The 27,195-nt window shown below is 38.2% G+C and overlaps 1 protein-coding gene across 1 annotated transcript in view; it reads left to right on the forward strand.

Annotated features, from left to right (window-relative positions):
* The window catches only part of LOC115887754 (pyrethroid hydrolase Ces2a-like), a 79,959-nt gene that overhangs the window by 52,048 nt on the left and 716 nt on the right, over nucleotides 1-27,195 (forward strand). Inside the window, exons 7-10 of the mRNA XM_030907241.1 lie at nucleotides 680-854; nucleotides 1,135-1,301; nucleotides 21,793-21,922; nucleotides 23,629-23,749. Coding sequence (XP_030763101.1) covers nucleotides 680-854; nucleotides 1,135-1,301; nucleotides 21,793-21,922; nucleotides 23,629-23,749 — 593 coding nt within the window. The remainder of the gene's footprint in view (nucleotides 1-679; nucleotides 855-1,134; nucleotides 1,302-21,792; nucleotides 21,923-23,628; nucleotides 23,750-27,195) is intronic.

Below are 27,195 nucleotides of genomic sequence, written 5' to 3' on the forward strand. Positions count from 1 at the left end.
GCGATGCGCAACGTTCCGTCGCACAACTGCCTCACCCATGCACTTAGTAAAATTTTGATAAAACTTTTTATTAAAAGTTGTGCATTGTTTGCGAAACAATCATGTCCTCAATTGCCATTGCGTCAATTATTATTGTATATACCCTAGATTGATGATGTCAATGATACCAAAAAAACGAAAAAGAAAACAAAGAATTTGGATGAAAGAACTAAAAGAACTAAAATATTGCAAAACGAAGAGCAACACACACATACACTACACAACGCGCTTCGCAAACGCCTGTTGCACAAATTCAAACATTCTTGAAAAACTTATCAGACAATTGCGCAACGCATCAAAGGTTATCATATATTGGCAACTCGATGCGCAACAGCCTGTGTTGCGCAATTTGTTAGATAGTACAGGCCGCTTAAAACTAAAAATTAGCCTAAACGATAAAGGTTTTAGAATGCATATCTCCTCCCGTTGCCAGAAAAAAGAAATAAGAAAATGTCTAATAACTACTTAAAAAATACTTTAATTTTTAGTAGAGATGTCTGTTAAGAAGTGTTGATTAAATTGGTACCTATTATGTACCATAAACGTTATAACAAACATAATCTAAAACTAGCTTTACATATTTGTATGTATTTTCTATTTAAGTATTATAACTATTTGTCTTATAATTGCAATTCTTTAGTATATTCCAGATATTTTTTCCGGGCTTCCTTTCGCTGTTGTTCAAGAACCTGATCATGATAATGCAATACTCAGTGATCGTTCTTATAAGCTGTTATCTACTGGCGATTTTAATCGAGTTCCATTGATAATAGGATACAATTCGCTTGAAATTAAAGGAATACCTAGCGATCTTCGTAAGCAAATATTCTATTAATTTGTTTAATTATATTGTAAATCATTTATGGTTGGTAAAATATTAATTTTGTATTTTCTCTGCTTAGTGGTATAAAATATACATTAGTGTCATTTCTAGTCATTTTTAAAGGAACTGTGATTTTAATAACATACAGTTATTAAAACTATATCTAAATTAACAGACTTAAGTGATTAAGTAGATATTGTTCTCTTCTAATTTTTATTCATTATATTTTTATTGTCAGTTATTCTTTAATAATCAGTTCTTTTCTGTTTTAGCTTTACCATTCCTACTTCTAAGCCAGATTATGCTAAGCGTTCCTAAGTTAGCACCGTATGATTTAACTGGCAACATCTTGCTTAGATTTTTAGCTGGAAAAATTATTAGAGTATATTATTTCGGACTTGATTTGGTAATTGACCCGCATTCTACACAAGTCTCTAAGGTAAGACGTGAAATCATAATTTCCACCAAATTTTCCTAAACTTTGCTAAATTTTTAAACAATCGCACACGATAATAAAACACGTTTTGTCTATCCCTTACTTTCAGCAGTCACATCTGTCATTAATCTCAATGAAATACATCAATATAATCAATAATATTGGTTAGATAATAATACAGCGCCAAATATTGTTACTACCAATTCTTAGAATAGTTTACCCATAGAGGTAACATTTAGGTTTCTCCAAACTACAAAAATTTCGAATATTGGATCTGTCCACAGTGTCCACAGATATAGAAAGAACAGATATCCCATCAGAGAATCACAGGTTGGCTACGTACTGTAAAAAGAAACTGAGATAAAAAAGGCGACATTGCCACATAGTAAATTTGTGCCTATCTACTTATTTTGATTTGCAGAAACAGTGAGTTAAAAAACTGTGTAGGTACTCGTACAGTTTAATACGACTACCACAAACAACAAAGACACTTACAAAGTCTACTAAACAAAATTTATAATGCACTGTAACTTACGTTTTACGGTTTCTTGTTCTTTAATAATAACGACTCTTATTTATGTTTAGTATCATAATATATCATAGATTTACATATAATAGATAGAATATATACACTCACCGACAAGAAAAACGGGCACCTTGAAATTGAAATTTTCATATATTTTAAAGTTGTATATATTGTGTTCTAGTGATTTTAATCATTAGAACACAATATATCACTAGTGTTTTCTAAGATTTTGATGATTTTTACGCAATTTGTAGCTAAATTATTTCACTCTTTAGCATCTCTTTCTAAATTAAAAATGAAAGTTGCCATCTGTCAATTATACGAGGGAAAACAAAATGTTAATCTTTTGGTGAAAGTTTGAAACACCTTGTGGGGTACATTAACAAAGCATGAAGTTTAAAAAGGATTTTATCATCTAGGTATATCTTTTCTCGATAGTTTGTTATTGTGATTAATCTCAATAGCTTTTTTGAAATATTTGCTTTTGAAGGAGACATTAACATTTTTTAGTATTTTTTACATTAAAACCATGCCTTTACTTTTTCCCCTAGGACATGCAAGATCTTGTTGTTGGTGGGGAAGCTCCTTGTCAGGTACTGGAGTAATCTCCTCTAGCACTTTAGCTCGGTCTAAGAAGCATCTCATTGTCTTGTCCCTGGCTGTGGTGTCGTGACCAGGGAATTGCACCAAAACATATAAGGATGCCGGACGGGGCTACCCCTGTCCATCATACCAGGCAACCTCTTCTGACTATGGTCATGTCTCGCGGGTAGAGGGTGTGGGGGTCTTGGCCTAACCGCCTGGACCAAGAGGAAACAACCTCACCAAAAACCTAAATCCTACGATGGCGGGACCGGGTGAAAGGGATGCGTGGCTAGATAGAGGACTAGCCATTACTGGCTTCAACCTTCGGGCATCAGGGGGCACCCCATTGTATTTACCCCTTACTTCTGAATGCGAGGCTCTGTAGAAGTGAACCGACTATCTCTAGCGACTCGTGGGAACACTTGCCTGTGTTGTGGATCTATTACTAAAAACACCACAAGTAAAGCTGTGGAGAAGCCCCCTAGCGACACTGGGAACATTACAAATGAAAGTTCCAAGAGACAAAATCCAAAGAAAACTACAGGAGGGGCGGCTGACTCTTGCTTGGGATTATCCTCCACACGTGGCACACAAGCTACCACCTTCTCCAGCAAGTGTCGGGAACCTACCTCTAGACCCAATAAGCGACATAAGTTTCGTCTACCCGGTCTGGGTCAACCAGACGGACTAGACGATCCTCTAAGACTAGGTCTTACGAACGGAGATACCTCCGACTGCTCCACGAAGGACTTGCTCCAGAGGTAGCAAAAGCGAAAACACTCCTCCGAAAAGGGGAGAGTAAAGAAACCAAGAAACAACCTGACTCATCTCCATCAAAGGGCAAAAGAGGGAGCGAGAACCTCGCACCTCTTTTCCGACAGGGAGAGAAAAAAGACAGGATGGAAAGCCGTCCAATACCGGGAGGCAAGCATGGACGTATCACCAGCTTTGGCGCTATTGCTGGACAAGTAAAAATGGCGGTGCTGCCAAAGAATTTCCCAGAGGTTGTTCTGACCACCGACCAGCAAACGTCTCTAGAAGAGGCTATACTGGACGAAGTAGTGGCGATCGGGTCGCAACACAACGATCTACAAAATGTGGGTCAGCTGCGTTTTGCGTGGATACACTTTCTTGTGGACATGATCCTCATAGATTGTGTATCTCAAGGATCGGCGAATTGGTTGGTGGAAATCGCACGTAAGCTCAAAAATTGGCAGGGGCCGGAACTGGTCGCAGTGAAGGGAGAAAACATCTCTAAAGGGGCGGCCATAACGGTCTCTCTACCGAGGAGCAAGGGGAAAGACACCACCTACCTGCTGAGTCTTATCCAGACTCAGAACTTCAATGTACGGACATCGAGTTGGCGAGTCATCAACTCGAGGGAGGAGGGTCATGGTCAGGTCCTCACAATAGGAATTGACCTCAAATCCAAGGAGGCAATAGAGAAATAGGGACATATCCTCTATTATAGATCTATATGTTGTCCCGTATCTATACGGGACAACACCGGTATCAGGTCTAAGGAGAGACCAAGTTAAAGAGGTGGAGAGAAAGGAGACCTCCAGCCTCCACCTCACGGGTTCCTCAGCCGGAGGCAAGCTCCTCGACTGTGAAGAGCGGCACGGAGGGCCAAACTCCAACCGTGGAAGGGTGTGTACTCTCGGAGGGTACTGTTGTCATAGGAGGATGGGAAATAACCTGTCCCCTCTACAACAGGGGTAGTGTAGGGGTATAGATTGTGTGATGACTCAAGGAAGGGGGCACAACAGATCTTTAAGGTCGCAGTGATTAACCCCCCCCCTCTTACTCATTAACCGTAGGTACTATAAGGTAGTGTTGTCGACAGCACTACATACATACATACATATTACCATTACTCATTACATTAAGATGGCAAGGCGTTTTCTTTCATGAGCTTTTCTCTGACTAAAAAGCCCGATACGTGATGTTATCCCTCTTCCGCCCTTGGGAAAACCGGGCAATCAAAAATCTCACGGCTTTGTTGCCTCTTTACTTTTTGGTGGTCGCTGTTAACTGAGTTTATAATTCTTCTCCATTGCGTTCAATTGTGCGCTGCTTCTTTCCACTTATTCTGCATGTTAGGTAAAATGAAAATTTTAAATGTTCATCAACACCTTTTAAAATTGAGCTAAATGTCCTGCCTTCCGGTGATATTTTTTCTCGGTTATTAGGTTAATTTTAAGCAATAAATTCCATAGGTTAGTTTTTTTGGCTCACCCTAATGCGGTATATGTGTTCAATATTTCTTGTAATTACTGTAACGTTTCTGCAACTAAAGCGCAGTCATTAGAAGAGACGCTAAGACACATCCCTGCCTACCTCCTGGATTTGTCAGGAAGGGATCGATCAGTGATTCATGATGTGATACTCTTCACCTATTGTTATTATGGAGGCTTTTACACATTCTAAGAAATTTGTTGGGTACTCCGAACTTTTTCATAATGGTCCAAAATTCATCTCTGTTCACAGAATCGAAGGCTTTTGTTAGGTCAATGAATAAAACATAAAGTTTACATTGCTGCCCTTTTACTTTTTCCTGTAGTTGGCAGACGGAGAATATGAAATCGACGGTTCTACAGTTGGTGCAAAAACCCGTTTGCGATTCCAGGAAGATTTTTTCTGTATGTGGGTGCAGACGGTTTGACATAATTTTTGCAAGCATTTTTCATCCGATAGCCAGTAGTGAAATTCCCCGGTAGTTTCCGCAGTCTGATGCACTTCCTTTGTTTTTAAATATATTCACTATATTCGCCTTACAAACGTCCTAAGGTACCTCTCCGCTCCGTCATATGACATCGAAGAGAGCCTTAAGTTGACCAATAAGTTCTTTACTTGCACACAGCCAGCTGACTTGTTGTTTTTAAGCTGATTTATGGAGACCTTTATTTCCTCTTCTGTTATCGGAATAATAATAATAATTATTATAATTGTTTCATCTGCCAACAATGGAACCTATCACAATAACATCAGATTTGGTTGCTGAAGTAATTAGACTTACACAAAACTGGAAAGCAGCGGGCCCGGATGGAATCCACAATTTTTGGGTTAAGCGACTGAAAAGTACACACACTTACATTGCTAAGTACTTCACAACATTTATTGAAAGTCCAGAAACTATCCCCGAATTTCTTGGCAGAGGTAATACATACTTACTCCCCAAATCCGAGCGATTAAATAATCCAACAAAATACCGACCCATTACCTGTTTATGCACACTATACAAGATCTTAACGGCATGTATTGCAAAAAGTATCTACAAACATGTTGAAGATAATAAATTACTTTCTGAAGAGCAGAAGGGTTGTGTCAAAAAATCTCAAGGATGCAAGGAACAGCTCATAATAGACTCAGTAATACTTGAGCAAGCAGCTAACAAACGACGAAATATCTACACGGCATTTATCGATTATAAAAAAGCCTTTGATTCGGTACCGCACTCCTGGCTCCTGAAAGTACTACAGATATATAAGATTGACCATAAAATTATAAATATGCTTCAACATTTAATGTCTACGTGGAATACAGTTCTAGAAATTAATCAAAACCAAGGAATAGTCATATCACAACCGATTAGTGTCCAAAGGGGTATTTTCCAGGGTGACAGCTTAAGCCCTTTATGGTTTTGTCTGGCACTAAACCCCCTGTCTTCGATTCTGAATAAGACCGGCTACGGATTCCATATAAAGTATGACAAGACTCAACATCATGTTATCAGTCACTTGATGTACATGGACGACATTAAATTGTTTGCAGGGAATGAAAAACAACTTCAACACCTTCTTGAAATTACAAAGACTTTCTCTAAAGATATCCAAATGTCCTTTGGGTTGGACAAATGTAAGCTACTTAATATAAAGCAAGGTAGAATAATATCTAGTGGATTCGACTTAGGTGATGGAGATATCATCGAATCCTTGGAAGAACATGAGACCTATAAATATCTTGGACTAGCTCAAGGTAAACGCTTACAGCACAAAGATATTAAAGAGAAAATCACCTCTATATATATTAGTAGACTGACGAATATACTTAAGTCTAAATTAAATGGAAAAAACACATTTACGGCTATCAACAGCTACGCAATTCCGATAATCTCATATACTTTTGGGACTATAAAATGGACGAAAACAGAACTTGAAAATATCCAGATCAAAACGCGAACTACACTAACAAAATTTAGGGCGCATCATCCTAAGGCAGCAGTTGAGAGATTAACCCTCCCACGCAATAAAGGTGGGAGAGGTCTAATTGATTTAAGGTTTCTACACGCCAAACAAATCTATGGTCTTCAACAATACTTCCTGCACCAGGCATCAGGTCTTCACCGAGCAGTAGTGAGAGCAGATAACAAACACACCCCTTTAGATCTTCAACATGCCGTTGACATCAGGCTCCCATCGGATGTAATCTACGAACGAGAGAAAGTCGAGGAGTGGACTCGAAAAGTACTGCATGGGAGATTTCCGCATGAGCTTAACCAAACTTATGTAGATCAAGATGCGTCGAACAAATGGTTATCTCAGGCGGATTTGTTCCTCGAAACCGAAGGTTTTATGTTATCAATCCAGGACCAGGTCATAGCTACGAGGAACTACAGAAAATTCATCCTAAAAGAGCCGAATGTAGTAGATCAATGCCGAAGATGTCATGAACCTGGTGAAACTATCCAGCACGTGACAGCTGGATGTCGAGTGCTAGCGCCAACCTCCTACCTCCAAAGACACGACCAAGTAGCGAAAATCATTCATCAAAAGTTAGCAACCCTTTGTCATTTAAAAGAAGATATTACACCTTATTACAGATATGAACCTGAAAATGTGTTAGAAAATGCCCACTTTAAACTCTACTGGAACAGAAGTATACTTACTGACAAAACAACTCCGCATAACCGACCAGATCTAACATTCACCATAAAAGAGAGGGCATTAACTTACCTTATAGATGTCGGGATTCCTAACACCCATAATCTGCAGTCTACATGGAGTGAGAAGTTAAGTAAATATACCGCACTAGCTGAACAAGTTAAAAGTTTATGGAAGCAAAACGAAGTGAATATCGTACCCATTATAATTTCATCAACGGGCGTAATACCAAAGGCTCTCCACCATAGTTTAAAAAAGTTAGATCTTCCACCGTTACTCTATATACAACTCCAGAAGGCTGTCGTTCTTCAAACAGCAGCAATAGTAAGACGACACCTCAATCTTTAACAAACCAATAGAGTGTTAGAAACTTGCATCACCGCCGTTTCTTACATATTATACCGTACAAAAATACGTGCGCAAAAATTTAAAAATAATAATAATAATAATAATAATAATAAGGGGTGCAAGTTGTCACCTCCTCGTGGTGCACCTCGGGCAACGGTTATTAACCGGCGAACGACAACACCACTAAAAGGGCTAACCTTCCTTTTAGTGTGAATACTGGGTTCCTAAATCACAGGACGAAGCCTCGGACGAGCGGCATCACGGTCGGGAATGCCGCGGGAATTCACAGCCCGACCATAGGACGACTGACCCGGCAAACGAACAGGAACAGTCCGTTGGAGATGCTTTGCGGGAAATGCTTCCGGCAACCACTCAAACGGGTAAAACTCGGCAAAGGATGAAGTGGACAGATGAAATAAACAGAATGCTCATCCGATGCTATTTCAAAGTCACCAAACAGGAATCAGATATGACTCAATACAGACAAAAACTTCGCACTGAATTTTTAAATAAATACCCGGAGCTATCGAACATCGTAAGTGAACAAAGGCTAGCAGATCAGATAAGAGTCATTATTAGAAATAACCGAATACCGCAAGCCGAAAGAGAACACATAAAAGAAGAAGTGAGTAATGACCTGATACGAGAAAATACCACCATAGAAGAAATAAGTCATGCAGAAAATACCAACATAGAAGAACAGAATATGCTAAACGAACAAAACCAAGGTACAGTTCAGAGAGTGACAAGAGACGAAACCTCTAATGGATCTCTTCAGAATCTAAGGGAAACAAATAAAAATAAACTAATAGATGAAATGGAAACAAACAAAATTAAATGGAATGGTAGTGACCCAACAAACAGACCAAAACTACCAAAACTTATATTCAAAAAAAATACACGTGCCCTAATAACAACTATGAACTCCGAACTGCTTCCACTTTATCTATCACAACAATCTACATTGGAAGATATACACGCACTCATATACATGGCAGCCCTAACAATACTTACATGCAACGAATAGACAATAAAAAAGCGAACTCAACAGAAGAAAGAATGGAAACCTACTTGGCAAACACGTATAGAAAAAAAGATAGACAGTCTAAGAAAAGAACTTGGCAGGGTCACTCAGTACATAAAAGGAAATAAATCAGACAAAGTCAGAAAACACGTAGAACAAATTATGAAAAATAAAAAATAAACTTTAATTGAAACTCAAGACACAATTAAACAAAAGCTAGCTGTATATGCAACAAGACTACCTAGATACAAAAAATCAAACCAAAAACGAAATGATAATAATCTATTCAACCAAAATGAAAAGATTTTCTACAAGAAACTCACAACCAACAAAGAGACTCATATAATTGCACCCACAGAAAACGAGATTAAAACATTTTGGCAAAATATATGGTCGAACCTGGTAGATCATGATGAAGACGCATCATGGATAAAAAATGAAGAGCATAGACATCTAAACACACCACAACAAGTCAACATCAATATTACTACAAAAGAACTTTCGCAGATTATAAAAAAGACGCACAACTGGAAAGCGCCAGGTGTCGACCAGATCCATAACTTCTGGTATAAACAGTTTACAAACACATATGTGTACCCCGCAAAGTACATTAACGAAATTATAAAAAGACCAAACTTAACTCCAAAATTTTTGACCGAAGGAGTAACCTATATTAAACCAAAAAATAATGAAACACAAAACCCCGCCAACTATAGACCTATCACTTGCTTACCAACATTATATAAAATTATTACAGCAGCCATATGTCAGAAGATAAATCAGCACTTATCACAGCATAATATCCTTACAGAGGAACAAAAGGGATGTAGAGAATAGAGCCAAGGATGCAAGGAACAGTTAACCATTGATGCGGTAGTAATGGGCCAAGCGGTCAAGGAATGTAGAAATCTCCACGTAACTTATATCGACTACAAAAAAGCGTATGATTCCATCCCACACAGCTGGTTAAAAAAGGTTCTTCAAATCTATAAAATCCATCCAATGCTTCAAAATTTTCTAAGTCAAACAATGCAGTCATGAAGAACAAGCATCCATCTAACAACTTGTAATGCAAATATACAAACAGATACAATCCCAATCAAAAGAGGAATCTTCCAGGGCGATTCCCTAAGTGCACTATGGTTTTGTATATGCCTTAACCCACTCTCCAATACTTTGAAGTAAGACATAAAATTAACCATCTCCTATACATGGACGACATAAAGCTATATACAGCGACAAAAACAGAACACACCGAGCTACTTAAAATTCTAGAAAAATCCACAAACGACATAAAAATGTAATTTGGGATGAACAAATGTAAAACACTACACATAAGCAGAGGTAAATGGCAAAACGAAGAGCAGGCATCTACATTAAACAATGAACACTTAGACAACATGCAACCCAACGAATATTACAAATACTTGGGAATTTTACAAAACAGAAAAGTTGACCATACCGCACTTAAAACCCAACTAAAAGAACAATACAGGAAAGACTTAAGTAAAATACTGAAAACCGAACTAAATTCAAAAAACACAGTTAGAGCGATTAACACCTACGCCATACCGCTGCTTACCTATTCATTTGGAATCATTAAATGGTCCAAAACAGATCTGGAAAATTTAAATATTCTGACAAGAACTCAGCTAACTAGATTCCGACAGCTGCATCCCAATTCTTGCAAGGAGAGGCTAACCATTGAAAGAAAAGAAGGAGGTAGGGGCCTGACAGATATTCACGAAATACACAACAAACAGATTAATTCACTAAGAAAATACTTTAAAGAAAAAAATACCTCATTACACCAAGCAGTAACTATAGCGGATGCTAACTACACACCATTAAATCTTAGCGCAGAAAATATTCCTCTTTCAAATATACTCACATTAGAGGAAAAGAAAAACAAATGGTCCCAAAAGCAACTACATGGAAAACACTGTCATATTATGAACAACCCCGACATCGATAAAGAACTTTCATATTCATGGCTACAAAAAGGACAACTGCAACCGGAAACGGAAGGATTCATTATAGCGATACAAGATCAAGTAATAGCAACGCGCAACTACAGGAAATACATAATAAAAGATAGGGCCCAACAAACGGATACCTGCAGGCGTTGCCACCTCAAAGTGAAACAATAGAGCATATTACAAATGGTTGTAAAATACTCACTGGTACAGAATACACTCTAAGGCATGACTTTGTTGCGCGTATTATACATCAAGAAATAGCAAAAACATATAAATTTATACAAGAAGAACAGCCCTATTACAAATACACGCCGCAATCTGTCTTTGAAAACGACACTATAAAACTCTACTGGGACAGAACGATCCATACTGACAAGACAGTAACATGCAATAGACCTGATATAACGTTAACACTATAAAAAGAGAAAGTAACTTATCTAATAGAAATCAGTGTTCCGAATGACAACAACATAACAAAGAAATATGAAGAAAAAATTAGCAAATATATTCCACTAACACAGGAAGTAGAACGAATATAGTGTTACGTTTTTCGTCGGTTCCGTGTGGATAGAAAGTCACAATTTATTTAAACACTATTTATTTAACACTAATTAACAAAAATAATAACGATAAAAGACTTACCTATAGAACTATTTACAAACGATTTATAACTAAGAATTTATTTTGAATTTTAGCGCGTCAACTGTATATTTATAACTGCCCTCTCTAGGTCATCACTGCCGCCGGCTTTTGTATACCGACAGGTAAAAGAAATCTAGAATAGTCCAAAGATCGTTAGGCGCATAGAGAAGGTTTTCGAATGTTCTCGTATGTACGAGTCCATTCTAGTGGGTCTCGATTCTTCTCGAACGAGATGAATCATTGCGGTGTCTATGCGATGTTAAGGTCATCCGAGGGCGGGCCATATTGTGAGGTTAGGTCGAGTCCACACCGGCTCGCAACACTGCCCCCTTCTTAGGCACATGCTCGTCCCGAGATTATACGGTGAATGAAGGTATTTGCAAAGCTGGCCCCTGGTACATTGCGAAGTCTGGTAGAAATAGCAGTCTACAGTTTTCTCTCCCGATCTCAGCTTTGGGTTGTAGCAGCAAACGAGGATCTCGATTCCCGTAAATCTGAACAAGACTTCAATCATGTTCCGGATTGTACGCCAACTCAAACCATCGAGTCCACACGCCAGCTTCGGAATGGCTAATCGTGCAATGTTGTTGTTTAGCAGGGCTTCTCTCAGTTCAATCAGGGTCTTCCATAGATTGAGATAAGTCGGCTTACTCGGGGACCATTCCTTGGTGACCAGGTAGAAGATGTGCCTTGCTTGACCATGTGCATTGTCGGTTAGCCTCAAGACGCTTCCAACCTCTGGATCCTGTCGGCGTAGTTCTCCGACACGCCCAAACTTCTCATTGAACGTCGCAGCGATTCCTCTGGACATCCGCAAATCTCGAGCCACACAATGAGCGAGCGAATAATCAGGAGGCACGGAAAAGAGGTCTCGTTGATCTTCTTTGGTTACACCATAGCGAGCCTTCTCACTGCTGTTGTATCGGGCCATGAAATCGTCAAAGGACATCTCCGAATCAGGGGGATCAAAGCTGCAGGTTCTCACGGTCCCAGCACGATCTTCTATTTCGCCTTGGTAGGGGCTCAAACGGTTGAAATGGACTACCCTCGGTTTTCCTTTTGGCAATTTTCTGATACGGTATACGACGTCATTAATTCTATCCATGACTTCGTATGGCCCTTCCCACGAGGATTGTAGCTTCGGAGATAACCCACGACGTCTCTGCGGGTTATATAGCCACACCAACTTCCCTGGTTGGTATCCTCCATGCTCAGCTTGAATGTCGTAGTGTTCCTTCATTCGGTCACTAGCACTTTGAATATTTAGGCGGACTCTCTGATGAATGTCGTCCATCCTTTGACGTAGTGTGTGGACATAATCTTCTCCGGCGACTTCTTCTCCCGGTCGGCAACCAAATTTCAGATCACAGGGTAGGCGCACTTCCCGTCCCATAACGATGCTGGCTGGAGTTTGCCCTGTAGATTCTTGGACGGATGAACGGTAGGCCAACAGGAACAGGTGAAGAAATTTGTCCCAGTCTCTTTGGTGGTCAGAGACTACTTTGGCCAGATAACGGTTGATAGTTCTGTTCATGCGTTCAACCATCCCATCGGATTGTGGATGTAGAGCAGTCGTCCTGGTCTTGCGGATGTTCAGGACTTCACAGACGCCTTGGAACAGATTGGACTCAAAGTTTCTTCCCTGATCTGAATGAAGCTCCATGGGAACACCAAACCTGCAGATCCATTCTTTAACAAGGGCATCAGCAATCGTGGACGCTTCTTGATTTGGCAACGCGTAGGCCTCGACCCATTTGCTGAAGTAATCCATTACTACCACAATGTATTTGTTGCCATCGTTCGTCTCCGGGAAAGGACCAGCCACGTCGATCGCTATTCGTTCGAAGGGACTACCAACATTGTACTGGCGCATAGGGGCTTTACCACGCTTTTGTGGCCCATTAATGGCTGCGCAAATGTCACATTTCTTACACCAGGCCCTCACATCTTCTTTGCAGTTCACCCAGTAGAACCGTTCACGCAGCTTGCCAAGTGTCTTGGTAACACCAAGATGTCCTCCGCTAGTTCCATTGTGAACTTCCTCCAAGACTTCTGGGACCCTCTTCTTTGGAATGACGATCTGCCTTCTCTCTTCTTGTCCCTCCGGTCTCTCGATCACACGGCGAAGTAGTCCGTTATCTATTACCAAGGAATTCCACTGGGCCCAGTACGACTTTACGTTCGGCGAATATCTGCAAACTTCTTCCCACGTTGGTCTTTGGCCTGTGTTTTTCCAGTTAATTACTAAACCTAATTCTGGATCACTGGTTTGGTCATTTGCAAGATCTTCGGGTGCCAACTATCATTAACCACAGTTGTTCTTAGGAGTTTCACTTCTTTCTCTTCTGCTCGGGAACAATGCTTACAGTCCTTAGCGCAAGGTCTTCTGGAAAGTGCGTCGGCATTCCAATGGATTGCCCCAGCTCGATGTTCTGTGTCGAAGTCAAATTCTTGTAATTGTTCAATCCATCTAGCTACCTGCCCTTCAGGATTCTTAAACTGCAACACCCATTTCAAAGCAGCATGGTCTGTTCTTAACAAGAACTTTCTTCCATAGAGATACTTGTAGAAGTGTTCCACTGCTTTAACTACTGCTAGTAATTCTCGTCTGGTTACACAGTAGTTCCTTTCCGGTTTTGACAAGGTCTTACTAAAATATCCAATGACTTTTTCTTGACCATCCTGGATCTGAGACAGAATAGCGCCTAACGCAACATTGCTAGCGTCGATATCCAATATAAAGTTTCCGTTGCCAAGAGGGTAGCTAAGTATGGGCGCACTAGTCAGGTCCTTCTTCAATTTTCGGAATGCCTCGTCAGAATCTGAGTCCCAAGAGAAACGCCTCTCGCCTTCGGTAAGTCTGGTCAATGGTTTTGCGATGGTGGCGAAACCCTGTACATAGCGGCGATAATATGTGCATAGTCCCAAAAAGCTTCGTAGTTCATGTTTATCTTTAGGTATTGGCCACTCTTCCACTGTCTTGGTCTTCTGTAGATCTACCGCAACTCCTTGGGAGGAGACTACATGTCCCAAGTTTCAAACCAGAGCTCCCTAGTCGCTTGAAAACTTCTTCCAAATTCTTCAGATGATCGTCAAAGGATATCCCAACCACTATGATGTCATCCAGGTACACTAAACAGGTAGTCCAGGATAGTCCCTTTAACACAGACTCCATTAGTCTCTCAAAGGTAGCTGGCGCGTTGCACAACCCAAAAGGCATGACGGTAAATTGCCACAGTCCGGAGCCCACCGAGAACGCTGTCTTCTCTCTGTCTTTCGGCGCCATGTCGACTTGCCAATATCCACTCTTCAGATCTAACGTAGAGAATATCGTTTAACGTTCGAGATAATCCTTTAACGTTTACTAACTCCTTCACCATTTTGTCCGGAATTTTTGAAGTCGAAACATTGGAGGCTTCCACGCTTCGAATGACTGAGGAGACCGAACAACAGTACCCTAACAGGGTTCCCTTCTTCAAGGATACAGAATAATAATTCGTGTTCATTACTCTCGCCGGTACAGTTTTCTTCGCTCGTAGCAGGGCTTTTCCAACAGCGATCCCCCGTCCTATTTCGCTGTCATGGTTCCTTGGCTCCAACAGAATAATACTCCCATTATTCATTTTATCTTCCAGGCAACCATCCAAAAATATCTCACAGCGCTCAGGGATCGAAACATCTTCTGCTACCACCACGCGAAGCGTCTCCTCACATTTTCGATGTAGAACCACTTCTTCTTCATTTATTTTCAAAATTCCCTGTTTGAAGTTTAGTTCAAAACCTCTAGTGGCCATGATGTCCATTCCGAGAATAAGTTCATCTTCGATATCTGCTACTACCACTGGATGTTCAAAACTGGTGCTCCCAATAACAAAATTAAGGTTTACTTCTCCATGGACAGCAGCAGAGCCCCCCGTAGCAGTACGTAGTCGCCATTGTGTTGTTTTAACCTTCTTCGATGTTTTAAGAATGTCCGGTCTGATAATAGTTTTCGTCGCTCCTGTATCCAACAGCATAGTCCGGAACTCTCCATCAACAAAACCATCCACAAACATGCTGTTGAATTTGTGTTGTAGCGAGGCGACTCGAGCAGTTTTCGTTGGGGCATGTTGGGTACAGGTCGACGTGTGCCCCTTCATTTCGACCCTTAGTAGTTTTCCGACCTCGACGAAGCCGGTTCTTCGTTCTTCTCCTTACAACGGCTTCGCACGTGTCCTACCTGTCCGCAGTTCCAGCAATGAATCAGTCCCTTCTTGCCCATGTACTGGTCCATTACTTTCCGAACAATCCCTTCCACGGATTCGTCGGAACATTCGTCGATGGCCCGTACTCTTCCTAAAGACCGAGAACTTTGTTTCGCGGCCTCGAATTCTAGGGCACGTGCTAAAGCATCCACCAAGTGCGTTGGGTGTGCTAGGAGAAGTGCTTGTCTTGTCTCGTTGTCACGTAAGCCGTCGGAGAATGCCTGTACTGCCAACCGCTCCATAACATTCTCGGGCGTAGCAGGGTACGCAAGGCGACGAGGCGGGCTACGTCGGCTTCAAACTCCTGCAGAGACTCATTTGACTTTTGAATGCGATTTTTTAGCTGGGAATGATAGACATGTTCCAAATGAGCTTGGCCGTACCTCATTTCTAAATGTCGTACCAATTGCTGATAATCTCCCTGTTCCGATGGTGACAGTGTCTGCAGGATATCAGTCGCATCTCCCCGCAGTGCGATAGTCAAAGCGGTAGCTTTTTCAGCGATTGTCCAGCCGTTTGCTCTCGCAGCGGCTTCAAATTGGCAAAAGTAGTTGGCCCAAGCGGTTTTTCCGTCAAACTGCGGAGGTTTCATAACTGATTTTGAGGTATACCTATTTTCGACTAGTTTCGGTCCCTCCGATGTTTCTTGACATTTTGGTGAATTTGACTTCGCTATTTCTTCTCTTAAAATTTCGATTTTTCTATTTACATCTTCCTCAATCTCTGTTATTTTGTCTTGTGTATCTGTTATCTTCTCTTCTAATTCCCTGGAATTTTCTGTTATCTTTTCTTCTAAATTAAGTATTTTATTATTAAAGCTGGCCTGTATGTCTTTAGAATTTTCTGCGATCTTATCTTCTAAAATATTACACTTAAATCCTGGGAATTTTCCATAATTTTATCTTTCAAACTGTCTTCTAATTTTGAGAATTCTCTGTAATTTTATCGTTCAAACTGTCTTCCAAGTTAATTATTTTACTATTCAAATTGTTCAAGTTGTCGTCTATTTTTTAGAATTCTCTGTCATTTTACTATTCAAATTCTCAAAGTTGTCGTCTAATTTGTGTAGGCACGAGTCAAGTTCACCTTCCAACTCAAAGCAAAATGTGTCAGGATCCTCACCTTCCTCCACCAAAACGTCTTTCAGTCTAGCTTGCAAAATGCTTTTCTTTCCATCTGTCTCGCACTCTCTCTCTTCCAATATGCATTTCAGTTCGGACACTTTCAAGTCTTTTACAATTTTTTCGAAGCCATTTTCAGTCTTTTTATTTTTCTAGTCTATCACACACGCCACACTTGACACCAATTGTTACGTTTTTCGTCGGTTCCGTGTGGATAGAAAGTCACAATTTATTTAAACACTATTTATTTAACACTAATTTACAAAAACAATAACGATAAAAGACTTATAGAACTATTTACAAACGATTTATAACTAAGAATTTATTTTGAATTTTTGCGCGTCAACTGCACTGGTATATTTATAACTGCCCTCTCTAGGCCACTGCCGCCGGCTTTTATACCTACAGCAAAAGAAATCTAGAATAGTCCATAGATCGTTAGGCGCATAGAGAAGGCTTTCGAATGTTCTCGTATGTACGAGTCCATTCTAGTGGGTCTCGATTCTTCTCGAACGAATGAATCATTGCGGTGTCTATGCGATGTTAAGGTCATCCGAGGGCGGGCCATATTGTGAGGTTAGGTCGAGTCCACACCGGCTCGCAACAATAGCAACAAAAAGAAGTTAAAATCCTACCATTTATTATATCTAGCACGGACCTCACACACAGGAAATTTAAAGAAAACCTCGATATTTTAAATTTAAAAGGTCATATTCACATACTTGCTTAAAAAGCAGTAATCATTAAAACCACAAACATAACCCGCTCCTTCTTAAAACAATAGAAACTCTGACAGTACTTGGTAATGAACACCCGTCTGTCAGAATATACCACCAAGAGTGAGAAAAAAAATCATAATAAATAAAGGACTTTATTTGTACAACTGTGCCATATACAATAATAGAAGAAAGAGACAAAAAGTAGTGTACAAAAGGGCGAGGTTCAGTTAAGCAGATTAGATATCTGCCTTCTGTTCAACTAACCCACAGAGAAGAAAATATTTGTTAACAATAATACAAATTAATGAAACTAAATCTTAAGTAAATCTACAAATATGTAACCTTAAAATTGCATAAACAGTATAAAAATAAATTTATTTACGGCATGAAATATAATAAAATTTATATAGAAGAGAAATATATTAACAAAAATACAAAATAATACAAGCAAACTTAACATTGAAGATGCTCATTATAATTATAATCCATTTATTTATGCTGTCCCACCATGTGCTGAAGAACAATTCTCTTAAATGTAGCCCTAGACATCCTGTTAATATTTTCGGAGAAGTCGTTTAAATATTTTGCGATTAAATATGAAAAGGATCGTTCATACAAAGTAGTATTGTGACTAGGAATTGTTAGCTTTCCCTTAAATCTAATGTTAATGTTATGAATGTCTGTGCGAAACCGAATTTTCTCGTAAAGATATGGTGGTGACTTGTTTATTAAAATTTTGTGGAACAGACAAAGCAGAGAACAAGAATATCTAGTTTATAATTTGATGAGATGCGATGTGAGATATTTAAGGGATAGACTGCTTGATGCTTGATGTGCTCCATGCTTTTGTTCCATCAAAGCCTATATATGCGGTTGATTTCCGTTAAACAAACCTGGTTGTTTTTTTTTGACAGCACAAAAAATTACATTTGTCAATGTCAAAATCATAGGCTGACAACTTAAGGTATGTTGACATTTGCCTGGTTTTCCATTGCTACCTGTTCAGTTTTAATTTAAAAATAGATGTAGTTTTTCTTAAATTAGTTAAAATCAGCTTGTAAAAAAAATACAAATTTGGCATATGTATTCAGGATACGCAGAGTTTTAAAACCCCTTACTTACTTACTGCCATTACTCGCTGACGAGTATTTGACACGCATCAGAAGATGGTTACGCAAGGCGTTTCCTGTCATGAGCTTTTCTGTGGCTGAAAAGCCCGATACGTAATGTTATCTCCCTTCCGCATTCCGGACATTCAAAAATCTCATTACTTTGTCGCCTCTTTACTTTTTGGTTGTCGTTATTAACTGAATTTACAATTCTCCTCCATTGCGTTCTATTGGGCGCTGCTTCCTCCCACTGTTGCTGCATACTTATCCCCTTTAAGTTTTCATCAAAAACATCCTTGTATATTTTGAGTTGTCCACCCGGTTTCCTCTTACTCTCTACAAGTTCACCGTAAAGAAGAGATTTCGGTAGGCGGTTTTCTTGCATCCTGCATACGTGGCCAGCCCATCTTAAACGAGATTTAGTAATCATGACTTCAGCGCTCTCGCAACTTGCTTTTTCAAGGACTGGTACGTTTGAGACATGGTGGTACCATTTGATTCTTAACAGTTGTCTAAGGTGTCTCTATTGCAACTTGTTTAATGCGCTCGTGTGCCTGCGGTACGGCACCCAGGTTTCGCTTCCATATAACTTGGTGGGAATTATTACTGCTCGATACACTGCAAGTTTCGTTTTTGTGCTCAAGTCATGATTGTAGAAAACCCTGTCTTTTAATTTCCAGAATGCTCTTGAGGCGCTGCTGATTCTGTGCTGAATTTCAGAGTCAATATTTACCTTTTCCGAAATCACACTGCCGAGGTAATTAAATTCTGATAGATATTCCAATAGTTCTTCTCAGATTTTTATAGCGCTGTGATGATTTCCGGAAGAGTGCACTTATTACGGGGATGATTTTAGTTTTATCGATGTTCAGTTTAAGGCCCAAAGTCTCGTATGCCCAGGTATATGTGTTCAACATTTCCTAGTAATTGCTGTAACGTATTTGCAACTAGAGCGCAGTCATCAGCGTATTGGAGTTCTGTGATAAATTTTATACGTGTTTTTGCCCTGAGTCTTTTTATGTTGAACACACCGCCGTCATACCTGTATCTAATACCCATTCCTCTTTTCTGCAGTTTGCTGTCCACTATAATAGAGAGCGATGCCATCAATATGTTGAATAGGAGAGGAGCTAGGACACATCCCTGCCTAACTCTTGTATTTGTCAGGAAGGGATCGCTCAGTGATCAATGATGTGACACTCTCGACTTGTTGTTATGGAGGCTTTTACACACAGTAAGAAATTTGTTGGGCACTCCGAACTTCTTCATAAATGCCCAAAGTGCATCTCTGTTTACAGAGTCGAAGGCTTTCGTGAGGTGGATGAATGCAACATAAAGTTTACTCTGATGTTCCTTTACTTTTTCCTGTAGTTGGCGGACGGAGAATATGGAATTAACGGTACCGCGGTTGGTGCGAAAGCCCGTTTGCGATTCTGGGAGGATTTTTTCTATATGTGGGTGAAGGCGGTTTGACATAATTTTTGCGAGAACTTTTCCTCCAATAACCAGTAGTGAAATTCCTCGGTAGTTTCCGCAATCTGATGCACCTCCTTTGTTCTACCAAAATATATTCATTATATTCGCGTGGCGAAAGTCCTGAGGTACCTTTCCGCTTTCCCATATGACATCTAAGAGAGCTTTAAGATGACCAATAAGTTCGTTACTTGCACACTTATAGATTTCAGCTGGAATTGCATCACAGCCAGCTGATTTGTTGTTTTTAAGTTGTTTTATGGAGGCCTTTATTTCCTGGTCCGTTATTGGGATATCTAATACATCGATGCTGTTATACTGAGGTATTGTGTTTAGTGCTTGCATATTGGGGATGCTGTCTTGGTTAAGGATATGGTTGTAATGCTCTTTTCAGCGATTGCTGATTCCCTCTCCCTCCTTTAGAAGTTCACCATTTTGTGCCGTGATTGGGTAGCTCACGTTCTTAGTTGGGCTGTATACTTCTTTTACAACCTCGAAGAATTTACGATAGTCGTGATGCGCGGCATACTCTTGAATCTGATTTGCTTTTTGTGACCACCAGTTATCCTTTAGTTGACGCAGGCTTCTTCGAAGCGTGTTGTTGGCTGCTTTAAAGTTGTCCACCAGCCTTGGATTGTGTGGATTTGCAGTGACTGCTTGATGTGCTCTATGCTTTTGTTCCAACAAAGCCTGCATATGTGGTTGATTTTCGTTAAACCTGTCTGGTTGTTTCTTTTTGTTGGATTTTCCCAGTACTTCTTCGCTGGTATTATAAATCGCACCCCTCAATTGTGTCCAGCCTTGTTCAGCTTCCGAGATTGAGGTTATCGGTGGAAGTGCTTCTCTGATGGCTTCCCGAAGGGCGTTGGCGGTGTCGTTGTTCGTTAGACTCAGTACGTTTAATCTGGTCATGTTGTTTTGCTTTTTGCAGTGTGGATGTTTGAGTTTTAATTGAAGTTTCTTTTTCGAAACTACAAGTCGGTGGTCAGTACCACATTCGGCATCTATTCTGGCTTTTGTAAGTCTGACATCTTTCAGATGCTTCCTTCGAACAATGACGTGGTCCAATTGATGCCAGTGGCCTGATCTGGAATGTTTCCAGGTACCTTTAAACTTGTCTTTCAGCTTGAACCATGTATTGGTGATGCAAAGGTTGTACTCTGTGCATGTTATTAGCAAGCGTTCACCATTGCTATTTACGTTTCCCATTCCATGTTTTCTCAATACGTCTGGCCATATTTCTTGCTGATTGCCGACACGGGCATTAAAGTTACCTAGCAAGATGATTCGCTCCTGCTTTGGAGCAACCTAACCCTTCCAAAACAATGTGTAATGCTCCTCAATGAGACTATCTTCATCTGCAAAGCGGGTTTCGCTAAGAGCGGCAACATCTATACTTAGCCGGTGGAGTTCCCCGGTGGAGTTTAAAACCCCTATTTACGACTTCGCTGTAAAATTAGCAGAGGAACCAATATTTGGACAGTTCAAAATTTGCATGGGATTTCCTGTTTCTAATGATGCACCACTCGGTAGTAAAGTCGACATACTACCGTGATTTTATGTATTTTTATCTGGTATATCGATACCAGTTGTACTTCAGAAAATTTTATTACACTGTTATATGTTAATTTTTCTATTATAAGATGTCACTGTAAATGTCCGAAATGCGGTAAAACCTAGGTTTTACCTCATTTTGAGTTGGTTAGCGTGGTTATTTGGGGGGTGTTAATTCATTTGTAAATCCTAGGTTTAGCGCGCCTAGGTTTTACCACGCTTATCCTAGGTTTTACCGCATTTCGGACATTTACAGTAACATAAATATATTATCCATCGTATTTTAGTTTTTGAGTGTGGATCAGTTCGGCAGGCCAATTAGAAAAACTGTTGAACTTATGTCAAAATATACTAATGTCTACTACTACAAGTTTTCTTATGAGGGAAAGTTAGGTAACCCAAATAGAACATCGCCAGGTAAGTCTATATGTAATTAAACTTTTAAGATACAAAAAAATATATTAATACAAAATATTGGGAATCAGAAATGTATTTTGCAGTATATACGTAGTATAATATATTTATTCTTGATGTTGTCGAGAATCCTATGGTGTTTAAATCTCAAACAGTAGTATATCTTAATATCAAAATGTCATATATACCGGGTGTTTTACAAGAAACATATGCCATCTCTCGTGTGGAGCTTCCTCACATAAAAATAAAATTTATTTTTCATATCAATATAGGTTCGATTCTGCTTTGATTCGATGCTACAGGGGGTTAGTCTTCATTTTTTTTTCAATTTATTATAATTTTATTCCAAGTGCTTTTAGAGATTCGAATGAAATTTTAAGAGTAAAAGTTATTATATGCGTCGACAGGACGTGCACAATAAGGGTTATGATTGGAATATTTTTCTAAAAAATCATGCGACTCAATTTTTTTCTTGTTAGCAAAATTGTGTAGGCCGTTCAATACCAATTAAAAGTTCTCTGGATATTTTGTAGATTTCGGCCTCCTTGATGAGATATACGCAATTTTATTAATATGCCTTAATCCAAATCTAGTGGCTAGCTTTAACATTTTCTGATGTTATTAACTAACCAAATGGTTAAATAGGTACTAATTGATTTCTCATCAAAAAATATGAAAAAAAGTTTTATAATTAAAATAATTAAGGGATTAATTTTTAAGCATTTATTACTCTTTACTATCAGCTGAAATGATATATACTATCGCATTTTTTTTTTAAAAAACGCGCAATGTTTGTTAAATTAAGATAGTTAAATTAAGATAGTTAAATTAAGATAGTTAAATTAAGATAGTTAAATTAAGATAGTTAAGATTTGTTAATAAGATAGCGCCCCTTAGCGTCTACAGTCAAAAGCTTATTATTGCTGTTTATACGGTATAATATTGAGTAACAAAGGCTCTTTTAAACGAGCCCCCGTTTGTTGGATTCCGTTCATCCCAGTCCGGATTTATTAATATTTAAATAAAAATAGATCTAACATAACTTTCCCCCACCACTTTATTTTGGCAGATAGAGGAAAGTGGTTCTAACTAAAAATATGCAAAATTTACTAAATATTATGAAGCTATTATTTAGAGCACCCGTTATCTAGGCAAAATTGTGCAAAAACTCTTTTTTCTTATTTTTATATAGCAGTTGCGCCCTCTAGCGGCCGTTCTACAAACTAGAAAATATTTTCCATCAATTTCTCATAGCCTCTTTAGTTATAAATATTTTTTTCCGCAGGCCCTACGGCTAATAATTTCCGAGATACTTAAAGCCGAGAGCTATTTTTAGTGGGACACCCTGTACAGTTTTGTTACAGTAGAAATCATTTTTTCCGTTTTCTTCGAAGTCTTTTCTTCGAGGAGCGAAGCTGATGGTCCCGTGACACTATTATATATTTCATTATAATTATTGTTTGTTTCCAGTTCCCAGTAATTAGTATATAGAAAATAATCGTTCGTAATTAGGAAAGCTCAAAAGGAAACAATTAAGTTTTTTCGGGACGTTTCGCGACATTATTGTCGTTTCTTTACATGGAACAATCAACATTATTGTTGAAGTCGATTAGAATCGGCTAGTTTTATATCTACTATGACTGCACAAACATTAAATAATGATAACTATAGTTAAAATAAAAATGTATAAAAATTCGATATTTTTTTAGGTGTGGGGCATGCTGAAGATGTAAATTACCTTTTTTACTTAGGTAATATTACTGTATCACCAGAAGATGCTTTAACTAGGAAAAAACTAGTTACACTATGGACTAATTTTGCAAAATTCCTGTAAGTATATTATATTACAATTCTAAAACGAAAATTAGTATCGAATACCTAATTATCTCATACAGAGTGTTAGTAGAATGATAGGCGTGATATGGGAGAAACTGATAAAAAATGTCTAAATAAATTTGATTTTTATAAACAATAGAAGAGGAACTAAACTTATAAACGTTGAAAGGAATAATTAAGAAATATTTTTTTATTATTAGAAGTATTTTTACCCTAGTATTTTTAACGAGTTGTACGCAAAATAATCTGCATAAATTTATAAAAGTGAAAACTAACCATTTTTATAATATTATATTGAATTACTTACATATTATGTGTATTGTTAAACGATATAAATTATTTTAAATTATAATATAGTGATTCATCATAATTGAAAATGTTCAGTTGGTTTTATGAAAATATGTACAGGGTGGGTCAAATTGGACGATTTTAAAGGGAAACGCCCTTTTCTATAGGAGATAGACGAAAACTAATACCGGTGTCTGGAGCTTAATTTTTATCAAAAACATGATGGTGAAAACTGCACATCGATATCTGTTTCCGTTTCGGAGTTACGGAGTGTTTGTCAAAAATGTGCATTTTTAACAAATCGCTGCAACTTTTTTTTCTATGGAAAATTTCGTATTTTTATGACAACAATTCCAAGGCACCTTTTTACGTAGAATTTAATGGTTTAAGTATTACTTTTTTAAAATTTATAATTTAAGATTTATTATCAACGGAAAATTTGATTTTTTTATATGGGACACACTGTATATTTTGAATTCATTGAAAAGAATTTAAAATTACCTTACCAAAAATATAGCATATTTGAGATTTTGCTTGATTGCTCTTCGAGATATAGATTTTTTAAAAATTCGCCCACTTTGAATAAGTAGGCTTTGAACGGCGCCGGCTGTTATGCAAAAAAGTTCTAGCTGTGAACAGCAATTAAAACGAAAATAATATTTGCAATGAGAAGTGCAGAATTTTATAACAATTTAAACTATATTTAACAACATCAACACATTTAAACTATATAGATAACAATAAAAAATATTAGCAAACGAAGACATGAGATTTTGCTACAGATGTTCGACATGTCTACCGTTTTCTGTTATGGACAGACGGAACCGTTTTTGAACATTTCTCGCGGAATTCATTAACTCAGTGGGAGTGAAAGATAACCTCGCATAACTGCTAAGTATTTCTAATGCTTGTCTAGATTATATTTTAGGGCAATTTAAAGATAAGAACCTTCGGCAAAGATAAAAATCCATAGGCACTAAGTCCGGCGGCCTCGATGGCCAACGGCTGGGATCTTGGTTAGCTATTCAATTATTCTCAAAATTGGCTGCAAAAATTTGCTTATAACTTCAGCGTTCTGAGGCGGTCCCTTGTCTTGCTGGAAAAATATATTTTCCAGTTCTATTTTTTAGGGGCATTATCATCAATAAGGAGTTCAAAGCCTACTAGTTAAAAGTGGTGAACTTTTGAAACTGCTCTATTTCGAAGAAGACTATAACAAAATATCAAGTGTGCTATATTTTTAGAAAGGTAATTTTAAGTTCTTTTCATCTAATTAAAAATATACAGGGTCCCCAAATAAAAAATCAACGTTTCTGTTGATAACTCTTAAATTTTTAATTTTTAAAAAATTATACTTAAACCATTAAATTCTACGTAAAAAGGTGCTTTTCACAATTTTCTGGGAATCGAATCATCTCTGGAACTAGATCGGAAACAGTTAATTTTGCGCTTTTTTTGCATAGCATAAAGGGTATGCTCCACCGTATAAGCTTCGGAGTCGCCATAGAGACATCTCGGGCTATCAATTAACTTAATTTTATGTAGGTAATACCGGAAACAACCGTGGCCAGAAAGAAATTGATTCATGGCATAGCTCAGTTCTTCATATTCTCTATTTATCTAACACTCTAGGTCCTTCATAAATATTCTAGTCCATTTACCTTTCCCATTTCTGATTTCACTCCATCTTTTACACCATATTTCCAAAAGTCTATTTCTACTTTCTTCCGCTGTTCTTCCTGAATGTTCTTGCCTTTCCATTTTTTCTTCAATTACTATGTCTATGGGGGCCATTATTTAAACTATTAAATGTTTTATTACTTTGTAAATTACAGTTGGGCGTTGGAATCTATAGTGTTACAACAGCAAAATAAAACACTAAATTACCACATTATACCAAAACACTTTTACTTTCACACTGGACGCGCGTTTCGCTAACCATGTTAGCATCATCAGCAGATTATTAAAACTAAAATAATATCTACAAATTGAGCGTTTATATACTCGCCCATTTTCGTGTGTGTTTACTGCGTTCGTAATATGCTACTTTTTTTATGAACTACAGATGCCATACAGAGATGTCTCATAGCCCTCTCAGTTCATGAAATACAGGACGAATTTGAAATTGTTGTATTTTTCAACTTATTTCCCTAAAACCGCGGTACTTTGTTAGTCAACGACCAATGCAGGTACTGAATTTTCAAGAAATAAGTCTGAAATTTTAATCAAGGGAAGATAAGGCAGCCAGCAAAAAATGATCAAATTCTGTCTCCTAGTTTTGTCACTCAGTATATTTTATAATTCTATGGTTATGGCGTTTTATATAATTTACTATTTTAAAAACTTATCGTAATTGTTCATTTATAGTCAGTTTAATACTCAAAATAATAATTGCATATTTGAAAAAAAGTAATTATTACATATTTCTAAATGAACAGTGCATTTTTCTGCCTTTTTCTTGCGAGCTTTTTATAGAGCGGATATTTAGCCTACGCGCTGTCATGCAATTTTTAGTCGACCGACTATTTAGTTGCAAAAGCTAGAAAAATACATTCTTATAGACCCGATCGGTGGACTATTTTATTGCATTGCGTAGCCTTATGGCTATGCGCTCCATGTAATTTTTAGTCGGCCGACTATTTAGTTGCAGACTTGTAACCAATATATTTTTATAGAGCCGCGCTCACATGTAATCAAATAGGCAGCCGATTGCTCCAAAAGAATGTACTATTTTCACTTTTACAACTCGGCCGACTAAAAATTGCATGTATCAGAGCGCATAGGCTTATTGTTTCGTACTTCCCTTTACAGTAAACTTTTTAAAAACGTAACTCAGAGAAAAGAATATTTAAAAATATGCGATAATTGTTTTGAGAAGTTTACTCTTCCAGACTCTGTGGAATATATAACACAGCAACAATTTATGTCTCTTGTGGCCATGGTAGAATTAATTTACGTTGATAAGTGAAAACTTCACAAAAGAAAGGTTTATTGTTAAATTATGACAAAAAACAATATGTTTTATAAAAATTTATAAAGCAGACTCCTTGGAGATAAGAAATTGTAAATCAAAATTGCTACAAAAAGTATTTCTAGGGTATTTCAAGTAAATAACGGAAAAGGTATGAAAATAGATAATTTTAATAATTATT

This window comes from Sitophilus oryzae, unplaced genomic scaffold (genome assembly GCF_002938485.1).
Source record: "Sitophilus oryzae breed Bouriz unplaced genomic scaffold, Soryzae_2.0 scaffold_637_pilon_pilon, whole genome shotgun sequence".
Classification (NCBI taxonomy): domain Eukaryota; kingdom Metazoa; phylum Arthropoda; class Insecta; order Coleoptera; family Curculionidae; genus Sitophilus; species Sitophilus oryzae.